The sequence below is a fragment of the Podarcis bocagei genome, assembly GCF_964188305.1.
Source record: "Podarcis bocagei genome assembly, chromosome: 7".
Taxonomy (NCBI): domain Eukaryota; kingdom Metazoa; phylum Chordata; class Lepidosauria; order Squamata; family Lacertidae; genus Podarcis; species Podarcis bocagei.
The window spans coordinates 85,140,466-85,153,094 of NC_138132.1; the positions used below are offsets into that span (position 1 = coordinate 85,140,466).

The 12,629-nt window shown below is 46.6% G+C and overlaps 1 protein-coding gene across 3 annotated transcripts in view; it reads right to left on the bottom strand.

Moving 5' to 3' along the window:
* The window catches only part of ATP13A2 (ATPase cation transporting 13A2), a 42,711-nt gene that overhangs the window by 14,353 nt on the left and 15,729 nt on the right, over window positions 1-12,629 (bottom strand). For 2 of the 3 annotated variants that reach the window (XM_081202941.1, XM_081202943.1), the window contains exons 6-15: window positions 11,544-11,623; window positions 10,733-10,810; window positions 8,055-8,124; window positions 7,161-7,295; window positions 6,692-6,758; window positions 5,438-5,569; window positions 5,163-5,330; window positions 3,287-3,397; window positions 1,826-1,872; window positions 91-279 (exon numbers count right to left, since the gene is read on the bottom strand). In XM_081202941.1, coding sequence (XP_081059067.1) covers window positions 91-279; window positions 1,826-1,872; window positions 3,287-3,397; window positions 5,163-5,330; window positions 5,438-5,569; window positions 6,692-6,758; window positions 7,161-7,295; window positions 8,055-8,124; window positions 10,733-10,810; window positions 11,544-11,623 — 1,077 coding nt within the window. The remainder of the gene's footprint in view (window positions 1-90; window positions 280-1,825; window positions 1,873-3,286; window positions 3,398-5,162; window positions 5,331-5,437; window positions 5,570-6,691; window positions 6,759-7,160; window positions 7,296-8,054; window positions 8,125-10,732; window positions 10,811-11,543; window positions 11,624-12,629) is intronic. The other variant, XM_081202942.1, reaches the window with a different exon arrangement.

The following is a 12,629-nucleotide window of genomic DNA, read 5'->3' on the forward strand; positions in this document are numbered from 1 at the left end:
TAGGGGAGACACAGGCTAAGTCAGAGAATGGGCAAGGCAACAGGCAGGTGAGGGTAGCAGCCCACTCCCACCCTGCCCTAGGAACCTCACCTTATCAAAGCAGACCAGGCGCACCTTCCCACAGAGGTTGATCCGTGGGGGGCTGATGCAGAAGATCCCTTGCTGCTTCAGCCTGTTCTGGGCATAAATGGTGCCCACCGTCATCGCAGCTGGCAAGGCCGGGGGCACAATCACCGTCACGACATCCAGGGCACGCAGAATGATCTGCCGGAGTGTTTCCTGTTGGGGCGAAGGATGCTGGGAGTCACGGGGGAGCTGCCTTGCTCTGGGTCAGCCCCTTGGCCACCTAGCTCAATACGTCCTACACTGGCTGGCAGCAGCAGCCCTCCAGGCAGAGGAAGCCCTACTTGGAGATGCTGCTGGGAACTGAACTGGCGACCTTCTGCAGGCAATGCCTTCTGCAGCCGCAGCCTATTCTCCAGAAGCCCCCATGGTTCACCAGCAGCCAGGTTCTCCACACCTGAAGGGTTCCCTGTAATATCCGAAATGCTACGTCAGCGGCACGGACGAGGCCTGACCCCGCTCCACAAAAGGGTGCTGCCTGGTTCTGAGACATCCAAGGAAACTATTCTCCTCTTCCTGAAGTGTGTGTGTGTGTTATTGGCCAGACAAGATGGAAGGACTCCTGGGAACACCTTGGCAAGGACCATCCCATGCCCAAGCATTCTTCCCATGGGGAGTCTCATTCTCAACCACCAACAATTCAGAGCGTTGGGCGCAATACTGGCAGCCCTATTAACACTCTAGGAATGGGATTCTTCCCGTTTGAGCCCTCCCAGGGTCTCCCCTTGTCATTGGAGAGCCTTTGTGACCCCCCCCCCGTGATGTCACTTCCTCTTGTTAAGAGAGCTCTCTCTGGTGTGCCATTTCTTCATTACCTTCCTGGTTCTCTCCCCAGGTTTGCAAAGTTTCATTACGCCAGGCTCCCTCATCTGGTGCTCTGGAATTTTAAAATTCCACTGCCTTGCTGCTGGCCTCAGTCCAGTATATCTGAAGGAGCGTCTCCACCCCCATCGTTCTACCCGGACACTGAGGTCCAGCGCCGAGAGCCTTCTGGCAGTTCCCTCACTGCAAGAAGCGACGTTACAGAGAACCAGGCAGAGGGCCTTCTCGGTGGTGGCACCTACCCTGTGAAATGCCCTCCCACCAGATGTCAAAGAGAAGAACAACTACCAGACTTTTAGAAGACATCTGAAGGCAGCCCTGTTTAGGGAAGCTTTTAATGTTTGATGGATTACTGTATTTTAATATTTTGTTGGTTGCCGCCCAGAGTGGCTGGGGAGGCCCAGCCAGATGGGCAGGGTATAAATAATAAATTATTATTATTATTATTATTATTATTATTATTATTATTATTATTATTATTATTATTATTATTACTACATGAGTCAACGACTTGCTTGTTTGTGCTTGGCTAGCATTCCCCGTGCCTCCTTCTCCCCATGCTTCGGTGAGGTTTTCCTGAGTTCCTGGGAGCTGCCTTAAACCCCTTGCTGGCCAAAAGTGCACAGCAAAAGTGCAGCTAAAACAAGCAAAGCAAAACACCCAAAGGGTGACTTTCCTGGCAGGCTGGCCGGAAAAGCCGGGTTCGAAGTGCAAAGGGTTGTGGGGTCCAGTAGGCCTCCATGGGGCGATGGCTTGCTCTGGCACAACTGTCAGGCACAACTCTCTTAAGTTGCAAGAAGCACCTCTCAAATTGGGGGATAGGGGTGCAGGATGGGGGGCTCAGAAGAACCCTCACCGCCCCCCGTGGAACTTCACTGACCTTGTTTCGATACAAGATGTAGATGCTGTAGCCGGTACCAATAGCCGCTGGAGGACAAAGGAGAGAGAAAGGAGATTTGACTGTCACAATCCCACAATGGAGAATAATCTCACAGTAACCTTGAATTCTAGCATTATGGGAGAGAGGGAAACTTTTTCCTATCCACATTTCTGTGTGCTGTGCATAATTTTATCATTCATTCATTTAATTCTTATTAGATTTTCTGTTATACAATTTAAAGTACTTGTTTTTACATCCTTAAGATATCAACGACCTCCCTTCTTCTCTTTCCATGGTTCATTTTGCGTATCATAAATCCCTGCATATTTTACAAAAACCACACCATTCAGTATTCCATTATTGCATCCATCAAAACTTATTTACACTGTTGAATTTATCTTAATGCTGACAGCGTTTTCAGTTGCACACTGAATATTCAATAAACGTTTTCCAGTCTTCTCTAAACATATGTTCTTCTTGTTTTCTTATTCTATATATTAAGTCTGCAAGCTGCGCATATTCCGTCAACTTAAGTTGCCGTTCTTCTTAAGTTGGGACCTTGCTTGTTTTCCATTTTGGAGCTAACAAAACACAGGCCGCAGTAGTGGCATACATAAATAGCCTGAAATAGGGAATTTCAGTCTGGATTATCCCCAACAGATAGGACTCTGGGTTGTGTTTTTTTGTTTTTGTTTTTTGAGAAAGTACTTTTGAACATTTTTTTCAATTCATTATGTATCATTTCCCAATACTATGCTGTGCATAATTTTATAATTTTTTTATCACAACACCTCTTACTCACCTTTCCCCTAAACTAAGAAGTCCCCAAACATCGCAAGCTTTCCCCATAGGGGAGCCACAACACCCTCTTGATTGTTTTAGTTGCCCTTTTGCGGAACCTTTCCCAACAGTACAGTATCAACTAGGGCCAGGGCCTTTTCAGTACTGGCCCCGACTTGGTGGAACGCTCTGTCACAAGAGACTAGGGCCCTGCGGGACTTGACATCTTTCGGCAGGGCCTGCAAGACAGAACTGTTCCGCCTGGCCTTTGGTTTGGATTCAGTCTGACTCTTATGTTTCCCTCCCCTTATGGTTTTGATCTATGGGCTGCTATTAAAATGAGGCTGCATTTTAAATTGTATTTTAAATTGGTTCCCCCCCCCCATTATGTTTTTACTGTAATTTTACTGGTGTTAGCCGCCCTGAGCCCGTCTCTGGCTGGGGAGGGCGGGGTATAAATAAAAATTATTATCTATTATTATTATTATTATATCCTTTGTGAGGTGCGATGACCATAACTGCACACAGGACTCCTAAGGCAACCACACCATAGATTTGTGGCATTATGACACTAGCAGTTTTGTTTTCAATTCCCGCCCCCCCCCCTCACAATCCCTGGGGGCATAAAGTTTGCCTTTTCCATGGCTGCCGACCAGCGGGCTGACATCTTCACAAACTTACCCAGGACTGTGAGAAAACCAACAAACTTCCATGCGTCTTTATAAAACCGAAAGCTGAGTGGCTTGGGGTGGAGGATGGAGCTGATGAGGTCTCCTTTGGCTGTGTAGAAGCCTGGCGAGAGAGGAGGGGATGGGTGTGAGGCAGGCAGAATCCCAAAATGTGCCGAGGGAAAAGTTCAAAGTGCCGCAGCAGCAGCAGCAAACCTCGAGGGATCAAAGCAGCAGCCACAGTCCCAGGTCTCTGGCAGGCAGCAGAGCCAACCCATGGGCAGGAGGCCCTCACTGCAGGCTCAGAATCGCTTTGCCCTGGGGGGCACCTTGTGAGTGTGCAGGGGGCAGAGACCATGAGGCTGCAGTTTCAGAAAATGCCATCTCAGCCGCAGGAGAGTAAGGGCACTCCAGGAACACAGGGGGTTGCTGAGCAGATTGCTGTCCAAAAGACGTTCGGCACCTTCAGCCAAGGGACTAAAACTAGGGGTGGGATGGGACGCACATCTCGCTTCATGAGGTTGGATAAAAATCAATAACAGGTTTTTATTTTATTTTTAGAAAATCGATTTTTTTTATTTAAATCAGATTTTTTTTATTTAGATCGGATTTTTAAAATAAAATGCTTTATTTTTATTATGATGCTATAACTGATATTCTTTTCTTATTATTAACTCTACTTTGTTCTTTTTATTTTTATTTTCTTTATTCTTTGCTGTAACCATTTGTAATATATTTGTAAGATGATATTTTAAATCAATAAATATTATATCTTTAAATAAATAAATAAATAAATAAATATAAAAAAATGCTTCTGGAGGAAAAATCTTTCTAAATATAGTTTTCTGTTTAAGTTACAGTACAGTCCAAAGGCTATTCATCAGGAAATAAGCATTTGTTTTAAGTTTTAAATTTAAGTCTAAGGGTGTGGTTTTTTAAAAAAATTGTTTAACCACATCAGTTAACAAACATGGAAACATATGCTATAATGTTATTGTTTTAGTTAAATAAATTGTTTAAATTGTTATTAAGGAAATGATTGTTTTTCTCCTTCCAATAAAGTACAGCAGAAAAGTTGTTCAAATGTTAACTTATTAAACCTCACAATAATTTCATAATTTTCTGTCTATGTACTTCTAACAGTATACCCAAATCAGAAATTTTTGATAGAACTGTAAAAACTACTCTGAAAATTGTTTATTATTCCAACAATGAAACCTTCATCTGGTTGCAAATACAGTGGTACCTCTAGTTGCGGACATGATCAGTTCCAGGGTGCCATTCGCACTCCGAAAAGTCCGCAACTAGAGTGGCGCTTCTGCGCAAGCACGGAGCATGATAGAGTGTTTCTGTGCATGTGCAAAGCGCACAGAACACTTCTGCGTGTGCTCCAAAACCCAGAAGTATACACTTCCAGGTTTGCCGCGTTCGCAAGCCAATAAGACGCAACATGAACCTAACGCAACACAAGGTATGACTGTATTAAGATTATACCAGCAAGAACGAGTCTTTCTGTAAAAAAAATATTTAAATCAAGTCTTACTGACTAGTGATTTAAATCGTGTTTGTTATGTACTGAAGTTCTCACCCTGGGCCAGCAGGGGGATACTGTAGATAGTTATGCAAATAAGGGATTGAAAGTGACGTTCAGTGATTGGATAGTTTTAGAAAATTGTTACAGTTACATTGTACTGGAGCTCTATATAAGCAGGTTGGCTGAACCCTTCAGTTCAGTTCAGTTCTGTTCTGGTCTGTGAATAAACAAGAGCTGTTTGAAGAATTGCTGTGTCGTCCGATATGTTCACCCACAACCTAACAGTGTTTTAAATCAATTTGATTTAATTGGATTTGATTTAAATCAAATCCGCTCTGTGCTTCATTAAGCTGACCTGTGCGAGTGACCACTGCCAGAACCTCAGGTCCCACGTAGGGTCTTGCCTGGATGACCTGTGTTCCGCAGAACAGCGTGTGGCGCTTGTGTTCCTCAGGGGAATAGACGGTGCTGGTCGCTTGGGGGCCTTCGGGCAAAGAGGTCTTCATCACTGGGATGCTCTCGCCTGGAGGGAAAGAGGACCACTGAGGATGAATGGCCAACACCCAGCCAAGCCCAGTGGCAAGCCCTAAAGCAGCTCATCCCCCAGCTAGCACCCTGCTCTGTCCTCACCGGTCAACATGCTCTCGTTCACCAGGCACTCGCCCGTCAGCAAGGCGGCATCGCACGGGACCTGAAGTCCATCCACGGGCACGACAATGCAGTCGCCGGGCACCAGGTCCATGGAACTCACTGTCACTATCTCTGTTCAACACCAGCCACCAAAAGAGAAAATGGGTCACACCTCTCCGGGAAGGAATAAGGCAAGAGTTCTCAGAAGTTTTAAAAAGAAAAAGAAAGAGGGGGAGGCTACAACTAGAGCTAAAGGGATAACTTCTAGAAAGGTCAGGTTCTCCCCTGCTTTTTTGTCATTGTGATTGTTATTATTATTGTTATTATACCTACGTACCTACGGGACCGCCTCTCCTGGTATGTCCCACAGAGGAACTTACGGTCTTCAAACAAAAACATCTTGGAGGTCCCAGGCCACAGAGAGGTTAGGCTGGCCTCAACCAGAGCCAGGGCTTTTTCGGCTGTGGCTCCAATCTGGTGGAATGCTCTGTCACAAGAGACTAGGGCCCTGCGGGACTTGACATCTTTCCGCAGGGCCTGCAAGATGGAGCTGTTCCTTTGGCCAGGTCACAGCCTGACTCCTTTGGCAATCCTCACAGAACTCTAGCCCAATGGTTGCCATTAATCTGATTTGAATTAATTTTATAATGAAATGATTTTAAAATGTTGTATCATTTTACTGTTGTTAGCCACTCTGAGCCCGGCTTAATAATACACCACCCATCTGGCTGGGTTTCCCCAGCCACTCTGGGAGCTCCCAACAGAATAATAATAATAATAATAATAATAATAAAGCATCAAACATTAAAAACTTCCCTAAACAGAGCTGACTTCAGATGTCTTCTAAAAGTCAGATAGTTGTTTATTTCCTTGACATCTGATGGGAGGGCGTTCCACAGGGCAGGTACCACCACCGAGAAGGCCCTCTGGTTCCCTTCTCTCAGGGAGGGAACCGCCAGAAGTCATCCCAAGAGATGGGAAAACCCAAGAGCAAACATCAGATTAAAAGGTTGCTGAGGAATGAAACGATCCTGCAACGAAACAGAGAGGACCTCAAGCAAATATACGACAGAGGCAACCCAAGGAAAGCTGAACGAATGGCCAAACTCGTTACGGGCCGAGATGAGCAAAGGAAGTGGGTGGTCAAGGCTAAGGAGAGAGAGCTGAACATGGGAGAATTCCCTTCCCAAGGGCTCATCGCCAAGAGGGAACGGCCTCAAGGACGGGGGAAGCTGTCAGCGGCTGCTCGCTTACCTCCGGAGGCTCTGCGGATTTGCAGGTTGACTGCCATCTTCACCATCTTCTGCAGGGTGATGCTTTGCTGCAGGGACCAAGCATGACGGTAAAAGTGTCAGGAGGGGAAGGACTAGTACCAGCCGCCAGACCTCACTCTGGAGCTCAATGGGAGTCCCCTCCCCTGCTCTGCCCACATGCCCAAGAGGTGCCCGGCCTATATTAATGCCAAGCGAATTTGTAGCCAAGTAAGGGCGGCTGCTGCCCAGCACTGAAACACCACACCTGAGAAGCACTGGTGGGTGAGGATGCGTGGGAAAATCTGAACGTACGGGAACGGTTTTCCTTAAAAACAGCTCAAAAACATCAATTTTGCCAACAACTTTGTCCAAAAAAAAGCTCAACAACTCTTTGTGTCCGGATTTGAAATATGGCAACCCTACTCAAGGGCCGTCCCTCCCCGCCCTTGTGCAACCGAGGCTGAGCCCACCTTCCTCGTCTCGTAGAGAGAGATCCCGATGGAGACCGCAGAAATGAGGAAGATGCAGGCAGCATAATAATAGTACTCGTCGAAGCTCCACAAGACGATGCTGAAAATCTGGAAGATGTAAAACGGGTTCAAGACCTGGAGTGGGGAGGACAGCAGAAAGGGAGGGCAGAGTTAATAAAACGTTTATCAGAAGATGCAAGGCCACTTGCAGGAAGCCGGGGGGGGGGGCAGTCTGTGAGCTGGTGGCTGTCAGCACGGGGGAGAAACCCTCCCCAGATGTTCCCCAGCTAAAAGCATTTTGTGGACCACACTGGAGCTCAGCTTCCTGAAAACCTAAGCTCCTGCCCCATTGAAGTCTGTTCTGTGAGGGCAGGGGATGCTGTTCTCTATCAAATGACCCCCCCCCCCCAGGCCAGAAAAGTATATCCGAATGGGCACTGCCAGCTTGTCTCGTCTAGGGACCCATTTTCCCAGGGAAGGAAAAGGTCTTCCCCTCCCCATGCCCAGCAAACCAGGGTGAGACGGCCTCGGTCCAGTATACCTGAAGGAGCGTCTCCACCTCCATCGTTCTGCCCGGACACTGAGGTCCAGCGCCGAGGGCCTTCTGGCGGTTCCCTCACTGTGAGAAGCCAAGTTACAGGGAACCAGGCAGAGGGCCTTCTTGGTAGTGGCACCCACCCTGTGGAACGCCCTCCCACCAGAAGAACAACGACCAAACTTTTAGAAGACATCTGAAGGCAGCCCTGTTTAGGGAAGTTTTTAATGTTTAATAGGTTTTTGTATTTTAGTGTTTTGTTGGAAGCCACCCAGAGTGGCTGGGGAAACCCAGCCAGATGGGCCTGGTACAAATAATAAATTATTATTATTATTGTTATTATTTCCATAAAGCCAAACCTCATCTCTCAGCAGCCTGAAGTAAGAATTTACAGGTACATCAATCAGGTTCCGCCCGTAAATCTTTCTCCTGTCCAAGCAGAGGGTGAGGAGAGAAGAGAATGCACAGGTCAGCTTTGGCACAGGATCCAAAATATCACCAGATGTTCTGTGACTGGGCTGAGGGTTGCATCCGTTTGCATTTCTATCCAACCCAACCTGGCTGGGGGAGCTGAGAGGCTCCAAGAAAACAACATCAAAGAGATATAAAGTGCTGCTTTTTAAAAAAACATGGAAGAGCAAAACAAAAGAAACTAATCTAGCAGCCACTGTCGCGTACTGAAAGAGTGGCTGCTAGAACTCTAATAGCGCAGAATTGGAAGACATCAAAAATCCCAACTATAAACGAGTGGCAATCCAAACTATTTGATTATTTAGAATTGGCAAAAATGACACAGAAAATAAGAAATCAAAAAGACATAAAGTTTAACAAAGAATGGAATAAATTTATGACATACATGGAAACAGAGATAAAAAATCTAAAAATTACAGTAGGTATGACGTAACACTTGTGATGTAAAGAGTTTCTTAAGGAAAAGAAACTGCAGATAAAAAATCATATAATATATTCTGAAATCGAGATGAAGGGAAGTCAATTAGTGTTGTGTGTTATTTAGTAAACGTAACCTAATCCAGTGTTTCCCAACCTTTTTTGGGCAAAGGCACACTTGTTTGATGAAAAAAATCTCGAGGCACACCACCATTACAGCCCCGTGACGTCAGTGCGCAGCGTCACGCTGGGAGGGACGCACGAAAGTGTAAGTTTCAATTTTTTCCCCTCCCCTCCTGTGTAAAGGGGAATGCACTCTGCTAAGTAAAGGCACTTGCCACAGCAGCGTCAACGTCACAGCACCCACCGGCACCCAAGAGAGAAGGGGTCTCAGCAGCCCTTTTGCCAGGAAGAGGAGCAAGAACGAGAGGAGGAGGAGGAAGAGGAAGAGAGTCCCCCCCAAAAAAACATTCTCCTTTTGATCTTCCTTATTTGAAATTCCTCATTGCAAAACAGCGGTTGATATACAGCTGATTTTTTTGTTATTACAGTCCCCACCCCCTCACCTAGAAAAACACCACCTGTCAATTTTTATTATTATTATTATTATTATTATTATTATTATTATTATTATTATTATTATTATTATTATTATCATCATCATTATTATCATTATTATTATTATTATTATTCCCCGCCACTCTGGGAGGCTGAAGCCCTTTAAGGCTTCCTTCTGTCCACTCTCTGTGAATTACCTGCCCGGAGCGGGTTTCTGGGGGGGGGGGCGCTGCTGCCGGTGTCCTCCCCGTCGAGTCTCGCCTTGCCCGGCGCGTGGCGGCCGCCCTTTCCCACACTCTGCCGGCTGCGCTGCCAAGCCCCGCGGCTCGGCCTGTCAGCGTTACCGGGCTCGGCGGGCGGTAATTCCCGAAGAAAGCCGGCGGCGCTTGAAGAGCTGGCAAACCCCCATTTGCATGTCTGTTTTCCGCAGCCCTTGGAGAGGATTAAGTTCCCTCCTTCCTGCCGTGGAACCTCCAAGCTTTGGGGGTGGGAGGGGGAGGAGGCAGCAAAGCGAGGCAGGAAGGAGAGCGCGGCTTGGCTGGGTGAGCTTTGGCAGGGGCAGGGAATGAGAGCCGCGAGGCGGGCGCTGCGGACGGAGGCGCTGCCCGTCGAGCTCGCAGGCAGCCAGGCAGGCAGACGGCGAGAGCCCCGCGCTGGGCGGCCTCTCCTTGCCGCCGCCGCCCCGCCTCTCGCCGCCCGACTCCCTCCAGGCAACATCTCGCGGCACACCAGGCAACATCTCGTGGCACACTAGTGTGCCGCGGAACAGTGGTTGGGAAACACTGACCTAATCTGTTGGTATCTTATGTTAGGAGATGTTTTTTCTTTTGTTTTCTTTATTATTATTTTTCTTTTTTATGTATTTCTTTTTTGTGTGTATATATGATGTATGGTTTTTTCGTTTGTTTTAATGTCTGATGTAGCAAAATAAATTAAAATCAATTAAAAAAAAGAAAGAAACTAATCTACACCCCTTCCTAGCTCAGGCTTTGTCACAGAGAACCAGATCAAATAGATTTTGCGGCCCTTCTGACGGAGGTGGAGGCTTGGGTTGGGTTGAGTTTTATTGCGTGTGCCAACAAATATTCAGTTAGTTGTTGTTTTATTGTGACTACAGCTTGCGTCAGATTTAGACATTTTGTAAGCCATTTTTATAAGAGTCAACAACACACACACCACGCCCACCCCATGGTGGAATATACATCTGTAAAACAAAATAAAGGCCCTGTTTAAATTAGAGCATTAAGTGTGAATTGCTTATTTCATAGATTTAAGGAGGGATTTCAAAGAAATAATTAGCGTTACTCAAGCCAAGATAAATCTGCCTTTATTAATTGATCCCTCTAACCATCCCTTTCATTTCATTGCTGGTGGAGGGAGCAAAAAGAGAATGCGGGCATTTGAACCAATAGCCTCTGAACCTTTTGGCAGAATCTGCTGTTTTCGCAGGATCCTCAGTTGTGCAAAATTAAGACTAAAATCCAGATTTCTGTGGTGCAAAAATCGGAGAAGTTTGGCAAACAAAAGATAGGTGGCAGCCCAGGGACAGCTTTATGACCTTTTGATAGGCATCAGTGCTGTTCACGCTCACCTGACAGCTTGTTCTTCAGCGCTTAGTCCACAGAGGGAGAGGTGGATATCTGAGAAGGTCCAGCTTTCATCCAACACACTGCAAAATACACAGAGAGACAAAGAGACAGCCTGTATCTGCCACCAACAGGTTAAAAACAGGCATTTCCTTATTTCGGAGCCCTGAGCTTCCATTGGCTAAGTTGCTGTGATGTCACAGAGGGTTGCATTCAATGCTTGGCTCTCTCAGATCAGACTCGCTGAAGACACAACTAATTTAGGTTCTATAATTCCAATGGGTCTAATCAAAGTACAGTGGTAAAGGTAAAGGGACCCCTGACCATTAAGTCCAGGCGTGACCGACACTGGAGTTGTGGCGTTCATCTCGCTTTATTGGCCGAGGGAGCCAGCGTACAGCTTCTGGGTCATGTGGCCAGCATGACTAAGCCGCTTCTGGCGAGCCAGAGCAGCACACGGAGCTGTGGTGGCACCGGAGCACGATTTCTGTTCTCATTCTGAACCAAAGTTCTTAACCCGAGGTACTATTTCTGGGTTAGCGAAGTCTGTAACCTGAAGCATATGTAACCCGAGGTACCACTGTATTGCTTAGCTGGATACATTCCAGAGCATTCTGGCAACCAACGGCAAACAACCAGTCATGGGACAGAACGTGCTAGAAGCAAAATGAAAAGCTAGAGGAAACTGCTACATACAAATTGCAGGAATCAAATCTGGGGCGAGGAAAATTTGCAGAGACCCATGCAAACTATACAATTTCGGCTGCTGGAGGGAGCAAAGTCCCAGCCTAGTACACCCCGAAGGCAGAGGCTTACCTGGCCTTGCAGAAGGCACCCCACTTCTCAATCCAGACATAGCGCAAACCTTCAAACTGGTAGTAGCGAAGGACGTTCTTCTGAAAAGATTTTTTTTAATGTTTTACTACTACCGTTAAAAACTTCAAGAAATATCAAGTAAAGGTATCGGAGAGGAGATCTGTGTAAATGAAAACATGAGACTTATGGTTTTGTTACATATAACTGTAGCCTTTTTAGGCCTTTCTCATGGATGGAAAGAGCACTGCGCCCGGGGAGGGAAGAAGGAGTCAAACAGACACCGAAGGGTTAATCCAGAGAAAGAGCTATTTATTCTGCCTTCCGGGTAGCAGAAGGAGCTAGCGTGATAATTCACAAGCAAGCACAACTTTTACAGCCATTGCACACACCATATATTCCCTCCAGTCCCCCCCTTTCTCCCCCTCCTCAGGAGCCCTGCCTCATGAGTTTTCCTGAGCATGAACAGAAACTCCTGTCTTGGGACTCCTGGCGCCCTTCCCAGGAAAAAGGGGGTTGAGAAGCCTGTGTGTCAGCGTGTCCAAGATTTGTTGCAACTGGGTAAGATAAGACTCAGTTCTCAGGCCTGCTTCTGCTTGGCATTGACAGAGCCATTCATTATCTTTTGAAGCTTTCTTGCGCTGATAAAAAGAACGCTTTGCTTATGCAGCAGCATCTGTGAGAAAAGCTAAATGAGAAAGTAATTTGAAAAGCCTTGAGGCCTGGTGGGGGGCGGGGTGTCTACAGAGACCTAGGTGGGGTAACCTGTCCCATTCATGATTTTATTTTGGAATTGTCTGCTTATTTTGGAGTTGTTTGTTGTAAAGAATGTATACTATGTGAATAAAATAAAATAAAATAAAATAAAAACTTCATTTTATGCTCTTCTGGTCTCCTTAGCAATGTACGAGTGGGATGTCGTTGTTCCCCTTTTTCTGAATGGAACCCGGAAGAGAGAGGTGGGTGCAAAGGGGGTGGGTGGGGCAAAGGGGGCACACACACTGGCACAGAGGAGAAAGCAGGTCAAGAGTCAGGGGCTGCCAGCTGCAGGGAGCTCTGAGCAGCATTTGAAATTAGCCGGGCACCTGT